A 7669-nucleotide genomic window follows, 5' to 3' on the forward strand; every position below is an offset into this window, starting at 1 on the left:
TTCTAAGGTGCAAATCTCCAAGCCTTTTTTAAGGTACAAATCTCCAAGCTTTTTTTAAGGTATAAATCTCCAAGCTGAGGATCATTACAAGTGTTGTCGGTATTATTATTTATTTCGATATATAATTGAAGTGTGTGATCTGGCGAGGTCGGAGCGTCTGCGTAGTGATACAACACATTGGACGTTCTGAAAAGGAAAAATAATCTGATACTTAAAATTCATCTACAGTGATGCATGCCTGGAATTCCCCCCGAGCCCTCCCGCGTCGCCCCTGCTGGTGACGGGGAGGGAACCCTAGCCGCCGCCGGGCAACTCCCCCTCCCGCCCCCTCCCCTCCCCCGCCGCCGCCACAGGGCGCTCCGGGCGAAGCTCGGCCGGCACTCCTGCGGCAGGACCTCTCGCCTCCTCGCGTGTGGGGGCTGGTGTGGGCCAGCTTCGACGGGCCTGGGCGCCGCGTTCTGGTGGGTCGTGGAGGCGGCGGAGCTCCTCCAGGCGGCGGCGTCTGGTGGTCTCTGTGGTGCGGCGGGCTGTTTGGTGGTGGGGTGTGTCGGCAGCAGTCATGGCGGCGACCTAAGGTCAGCTCAGATCCGGCGGCCCGCTGTGGTTGGCGGCGCTGGCCGTGGGCGGCGTGGGCTGGTGGTGGCTGCTGCTCCATGGGCGGCAGTGGCGGCCGACGGTGGTGTGCTGCTGGGCAGGGGCAGCGGCGGCATGGTGGCGGAGCGTGCCGGTCTGATCTGACTCTGCTTTCTGGCGGGCGGCGCGGGTTGGGGCATCGGCCCGGCGTCGCTGCTGCTCCGGCTGTGGGCGGCGGCGGCGAGATGGCTCAGCCTTCTGGGAGGGGAGGCTTCCATTCGCTGTGCCCGCATCTTGGCGGGTCGGCTGCGGCGGCGGCTGGCTTTCCGGCGTTGGCTCGTTTGTAGGTGGCCCGTTTCGACCTTTGATACCTCTCCTCGTCGTCTGGCCGCTACCTCCGTCGAAGGGTTGGCCCTCCCCTAGCTACGGTCCATCGCTCGTCTCGCGCCTGGCGGCAGGACCGAGCTCGTCTCGCGCTCGGCAGCAGGACGGGTCGATGGAGGCCAATTTTGGCCGGCCTATTGGGTCTCGGCGCTGGGGGCTGCCCAGGGGTGCGAAAGACGGATCCTTTCTGCTTGTATCTTTGATTGGGGTAGCGGCGGGTCTCGGTGAGGTGGTGCCAAGGTCTTGGATGCCGGGGCGGCGCCCCGGATGGTGGTGCCGCGGTGCTCATGGGCAGAGTCCGTGGCGCAGTGCTGCCTGGTGGCCATGGCCATGTGGGCGGCGTGGTCGCCAGGGTATGGCGTTTGGAGGCGGTGAGTGTTGGCCGGGGTGAAAACCTGATCTACCTTCGGACGGGCCGGCGGTGATGAAGCTCGTTCCCTTCTTGAAGGTGTCGTCGCGGCTCTCATTGCCTGTCGTGTTGCTCCCGGGGAAACTCTGATCCTCGGGTCGGGCGGTGGCGGCGCTCTGGTGTCGTAACCTTCCTGAAGGCGCCGCCTTGGAGCCCACGGTTCGTCGTATGCGGCTTCATCTCTTCGCGGTGGCGTGTTCACGGTTGAGGACCCCGGTGGCTCTTGTAGTGCTACGGGTGGTGTTGTTGCAGTGCCTATGTATCCTGCCTTAGGTGTGTGCGTGTGTTGTGGTGGCGTGTGTTTGTGCCAGGTTGTGGATGATCGTTGCTTTATATATAAAGCGGGGCGGAAGCCTTTTTCGGTTAAATCCATGTACAGTTTCAAATTTTCACAACAAATTTCAACTCTTTTTCTAATAATAAGACAATATTCTTACTTCTCCAGTAACTACAACACATTTGCCTCAAGAAGATCCCACTTACACTATAAGTTCTAACTAGAATTTTGGTGACCCTATGGCTAAGATACATTGCATTGTGCGGCTCCCATTGTTCACAAACCATTACCATATCATGTAGAAATTCCATTCAAAAGACAGGCATATTAGTTGGCTTGTGAATTGCAGCAACAAAGCTTGCACCACCTTCTATTTTTTCTGTACTATGATGAATACTAATCACAATGAAGCGAGTGCCATCAAGCATTTAGATGGACCCACCTTCACTCAATAGGTGTGTGCGATACTTGTCTCTGATCGCCAGTAGCTCTCTCGTAGCATCCCCAATCTGCCAGATTGACCAGGTTGGCGGCTTGGTCTCTCAGTGCTACCTCGGCGTAACTATGTAGGTTTAGATCTTGCAGAAACTCACCATTAGTTGGCCTTTTACCAGTGAACAACTCTAACAATAGTATTCCATAGCTATATGTATCGCCATAGACCGAGACTTCATTTGCTTGACGGTACTCTGGAAAAGAAATGTAAGTGAATCAGTTTCGAATGAGAAATTGGTACATCAAAGATGAACATCGGTGATTAATGGCAAACCTGGGGCAGCATATCCAATTGTTCCCCTTCTTGTAGCCCAACCACTTGATATTTCTGGGAGGCTAGTATCATCCTGCTGCAAGAACCTTGCGAGTCCAAAGTCACCCACATGGGCAACCATGTCATTATCGAGGAGAATATTGCTTGGCTTAAGATCACAATGAACTATTGGCACTGGCTTATTGTGGTGAAGGTATTCGAGCGCTGAACCTACATCAATGGCAATGTCTATCCTTTGGGTAAGATTGAGCACGCCATGGCTCCCATCTTCCAGGAGATGGCTGTGTAGCCATTGATCAAGATCTCCATTCGGCATGAACTCAAATACGAGAGCTTTGAAGTCTAGACCCCTGAAATCAATACTTGAGCAGACGGTCAATATCTTCACAAGGTTTCGATGTCTGATGCATCTTAAAGTCTCACATTCTGCAACAAAGCTTTGAGATGCCCCTCGCTGCTGGAGGTTGAGCACCTTGATAGCGACAATCACTTCCTGATCTCCATTCATCGTTGTTCCTTTGTACACGGAGCCGAAGCTTCCTGTGCCTAAGAGGTTCTCAGAAGCAAAACCACTTGTTGCTCTCACTAATTCAGCATAGGTAACCCTCAGATGTTGTCCACTATGGAGCGATGGAACCCTTCTAATCTTTGTAAACTTGTTTCTCAATTTCTGTTGTGCAAATAGTACAATTAGTACTAAGATAATGCAAAGAAGTGCACTGCCTACTGGGATCAACACGACAAGCTTGTGAGACCACTTCTTGGATGTATGATTTGAGCAGGGATGCAAGTTAAATTGGGGGATACCTCCACATAAGCCATAGTTCCCTTCAATAAGAGTTGCACTTGCATTGAGAAATAATCCATGTTTTGGAACTTCACCCTCAAAATTGTTGAATGATATGTTCAGGGTAGCGAGCCCCCGCATGTCCCCAAGGAAGACTGGGATGTCCCCGGACAAGTTGTTTCTTGAAACATCAAGAACTAGAAGCCCTTTCATCTGTGACATTGATGCTGGAATTGTGCCCTGAAGTAGGTTTCCTTCCATAATGAGATACTGCAAACTTCCACACTGAGCTAGAGAGGCAGGAACTGAGCCAGTTATCATGTTGTCAGACACATCCAGATATCCGAGATTCACTAGATTACTAACTTCTGGAGGAATTGTCCCAGTTAACTTATTGCCTTGGAGCTGCATGGAATCAGATAGTGTCGATATGAGGAAAATCTCTTTTGGTATTGAACCAACAAGCTGATTGAATGCTAGGCTCAATGTGTCCACAGGGCAGCTTCCAAGGCTGGATGGTATGGGACCGGCAAGCACATTTTGGCTGAGGTCGAGTGTAATTAATGCTGTGAGATTTCCAAGCATTGGTGGAATTGGTCCAGATAAACCATTGTTTGACAAGTATAATTCAGCCAGGATCCTAAGATTGCCAATCGATTCAGGAATTTTTCCATCTAGGAAATTACCATCCACCTGCAAGTGTTGCAAGTTGACAAGGTTTCCAATTCCTTCAGGTATACTTCCCCGTAGCATGTTGCCTGACACGCTGAAATATCTCAAGTTTGTGGAAAGGTTTGCCATTGAATTTGGTATCACCCCTTGTAGTTTGTTATGGCCAAGAGATAGGTACTGTAGCATACTACAGTTTGTCAAGCTAGAAATGAAATCCCAATCGGCATCATTCCTTGCCTCTAGCTGGTTATGTGAGAGAAGCAGTGCCGATAAGCTCTTCATGGTAGCTCCAAGGCATTTTGGTATTACTCCGGAAAAGAAGTTCTTGCTCAGTTGTACCATTTCAAGCATTGAAGCATTGCACAAAGACTCTGGGATGGACCCATGAAACCTATTATTGTCTATGGTAAGGTTCTGGAGTTGTTGAAACTTATTACCCAACTGATCTGAAATGGGTCCACTGAGGTTGTTGTATTGCACACTAAAAATTTGGAGGGATGAGAGATTATAGACAGAAGGTGGTATAGAACCCTCGAGTTGATTCCCGTTGAGATAAAACTCAACGAGAGAACTGAGTTTTCCAAGAGTGTGAGGGATTGAGCCTGTAAGACTATTAGATGTGAGAGAAAGGACGTTGAGCAGATTCAGATCTCCTAACGATTCAGGGATGCTACCAGTTAGGCCACTTATTTGGACAGCTAGAACTAGTAGAGATGAGAGGTTTCCTAGGGAAGGTGGAATCGGCCCTGAGAGTCGGTTCAGCCCTAGATACAGAAACTGTAATTTCTGGAGGCCTCCAAGAGAGACAGGAATAAAACCTGTCAGACCATTGATAGGAAGATCTAACACGGTCAAGTTTCTAAGATTTCCAATTTGCGTTGGGATTTCTCCTACTAGCATGTTTGAGTGAAGAACAAGATGGATCAGGCCTTTCAGGTTTCCAATCTCCACAGGGACGGAACCTGACAGACGATTGAAGCTAAGATGTAACTTGGTCAAGTTTCTAAGATTTCCAATTTGGGTTGGGATTTCTCCTACTAGCATGTTTGATGACAAATCAAGACGGATCAGAGCTTTCAGGTTTCCAATCTCCACAGGGATACTTCCTGTAAGGTTGTTGTACCCAAGACCCAGTACCTCAAGATTATGCAGGGATGCCAACTCCCGGGGCACCGAGCCTTTATGCATGTTGTGCTTGAGATCAATAACTCGAAGCTCAACACAAGTGGCCAGCGTCGGCGGGATCTCCCCCCCGATGGAGTTCCTGCTGAGATTCAGATACTCGAGTTGTACGAGATGTCCAACCTCTGATGGTATGATACCATAAAAGCGATTCTGTTGGAGGCCAAAATGCCTGAGGTTAGTTAGATTACCTATGGAAGAGGCAATGGTGCCAAGAAGGTTGAGCCCACCAAGCTCCAGTGCTACGACACGGCCGCGACGGCGGCCACGCGTGCCGCAGGCCACTCCGCGCCATTGGCACATAGGGATCGATTGGTTCCCCCATGAATCCAGTGCTTGGAATGGATCTCCTTTAATCAGAGACCTCAATGACATGAGCGCTTGGTGGTCAGTGGCGCTTGTTGTGGCAGTTTCAGCAGTGGCTGCATGCACGGCATTGGCTGAACACGGGAGACAAAGGGAAGCAAACATCAAAAGCTGCATGACTATCATGATCATGTTTAGGCGACGCAAATAAAAGCTTGGTGTGCAGACTAGAAGCTCGGTGTGCTTATATAGTGATTCTTTCTCTTTGTGGGGAATTTAGATAGTGATTCGAGGCAAGTTGCATAGAGCCATCGGTTTCATGCTTGTCATTTTCAGTCCCATATGACCGCAGACTGCGCAGTGATCAACTAATGCTGCGTCTGCGACAAGTCTACGCACAGTCTGGCTGGCCAAATGTCCTGTCCAAAACTTCACTAATGGGCACTACGTCTGTGATCCACTACAGCGATGCTGTATGGGCATGCCGATGAAAATATGGCCTGAAGCCGGACTCCATATCCGTAGATTACCTTGTCCTTCCCGTGTCCCCCACTGCACTGGTCACTTTGTCGAGCGTTATCCACTGGTGCGTTGAAAGCAGAAATTGCACCGATGATGGCACTGACGGGAGGTTCGTTATCCACTAGTGTGTTGAAGGCAGAAATTGCGCCGATGATGCCAGTTCAGTCAGTGTCAGTCAGTGGAAGTGGGAAGAATAAAATGCATAATTACTACAGAAAGTTGTTGCAAAGGTGAAAGTTGAGTTTCACATATCAACTTAGAAATCTCACAATGGGTGTGGCCTTAACCAAGGGGAATCCTATTCCCCGCGTACCGCGGGCGATACAGAGCAAACACGCAACCCTAGGACGCGAGCGCCCTATGCTATATGGGCCGACCCATTCCGGTTTTCACCCTCACAGTCTTTTTTGTTCTTTTCCATGTTTTTTTTTCAAATTCACAAATCTTTTTTTCGCAATTGTGAACTTTTTGGAAGTCCTGAACTTTTTCTAAATCCATAAATGTTTTTTCAACTTGGGAACAATTTTGAAAATCATGGAAAATATAGGAAGCGAGATTTTTTTTGGAATTCGCAAATACTTTTTATATTCGTGGGTTTTTAAATACAGAAACAAATTTCAAATTCATGAACAATTTTTAAAAATTCAAGAACATTTTTTTAAAATCAGACAACCTTTTTTGAAATTCGTGTGCATTATTATGAATCATCATTTTTTGAAATTCCTGAACATTGTTGAAATTTTAAATATTAACAAAAATTGTGAACTTTTTTTAAACTGTTAACATTTTTTGAATTCATTTTTTTTTTGAAATCCTGAAAGTTTTCTTTAAAGCAGAAAATAAAAACTTAAAAATAAAGAAAGAAAGAAGAGAAGGGAGGCGGGGTCGCCTTAATGGGAGCAACTAGTCCGTGAGCACCGCTTACCGCAGGGGGGGGGGGGGTGTCTTAGTGGACACCGCAGGAGCGCCCCAATGCAACATCTGATGCGCCAATTATTGCCATGTGTCACGTGCTTGGCGCATCCGCTGGAACATTTTTTTAATGCGTATTTTGGTATTTTCAGATTTGGGTTTTTTCTCAGGGTACAAAAAAGTTCTTCATTTTTTATTTTATTTTTGTTTTCTGTTGTGAAGCGCATTTTTTGTTTCACAATTGTGCTTCTTCGTGCTTCCCGAAAAGTGGAAATACAACTATGCTTCACCGTGAAGGACATGTGTGGTTTTTGAAAAAAAATGTGAAAACATAGTTGTGCTTCACCAAGAAGCAAAGTAGCGTGAGACACATCTGCATTTTCCGAAAAGTGAAAAAGCACAGTTGTCCTTCATGGTGAAGCTCACCCAAAAAGTGAAAAAACACAAAATATCTTTTTTTGCTCTGATTTTTTTTTTATTTTTTCCGGTTTTTCTTGAGAATTTTTTCTTGACCAACATATTAACTTGTGATATAATTTCAAAGATCTCGACACGAGAAACGCAACGATGGAAATAGTTCATGATTTGAACGAATGGTTTAAGAGATGAAATGTTTTCAGAAAACATATCTACAGCGACGCACTTATCACTATCAGCAAAATGGGAATGTCCCCTTTCACCGAATGTAGATCGAACGCACAACGTCGGAAGGCTTTAAATAATCCAAAAAAAATGCAAGCATTGGCCTTGGGCCGGGATCCTTCGCTCTTCGTATTATCGTTTTCTTAGATGCTCTTCGTATTATGGTTGATGCCAGAAGTGAACGTGCCCCCCAAAAAAGGTGAACTAAAACCAGAGGTATACTTTTCTCACCGG

The 7669-nt window shown here is 47.4% G+C and overlaps 1 protein-coding gene across 1 annotated transcript; it reads right to left on the minus strand.

Moving 5' to 3' along the window:
• Nucleotides 1-1774: 1774 nt before the first annotated feature.
• On the minus strand, nt 1775-6741 carry LOC109764708 (uncharacterized). The gene is made up of 2 exons (XM_020323498.4): nt 2413-6741; nt 1775-2332 (listed from the first exon to the last, which is right to left on the minus strand). Exons 1-2 carry the CDS (start codon nt 5549-5551, stop codon nt 2088-2090), a joined length of 3384 nt encoding a protein of 1127 aa, XP_020179087.1. The 5' UTR covers nt 5552-6741; the 3' UTR covers nt 1775-2087.
• Nucleotides 6742-7669: the final 928 nt, after the last annotated feature.

Source organism: Aegilops tauschii, chromosome 7 (assembly GCF_002575655.3).
Source record: "Aegilops tauschii subsp. strangulata cultivar AL8/78 chromosome 7, Aet v6.0, whole genome shotgun sequence".
In the NCBI taxonomy this organism is placed as follows: domain Eukaryota; kingdom Viridiplantae; phylum Streptophyta; class Magnoliopsida; order Poales; family Poaceae; genus Aegilops; species Aegilops tauschii.

Bases quoted from the DNA above. Each gene is read 5' to 3' on its own strand.
- LOC109764708 (XM_020323498.4), bottom strand. From the start codon at position 5,551: ATGATCATGATAGTCATGCAGCTTTTGATGTTTGCTTCCCTTTGTCTC. The intron at 2,333-2,412 runs GTTTGCCATTAA...TTTCTTTTCCAG, and splicing joins AATTGGATATGCTGCCCCAG to AGTACCGTCAAGCAAATGAA.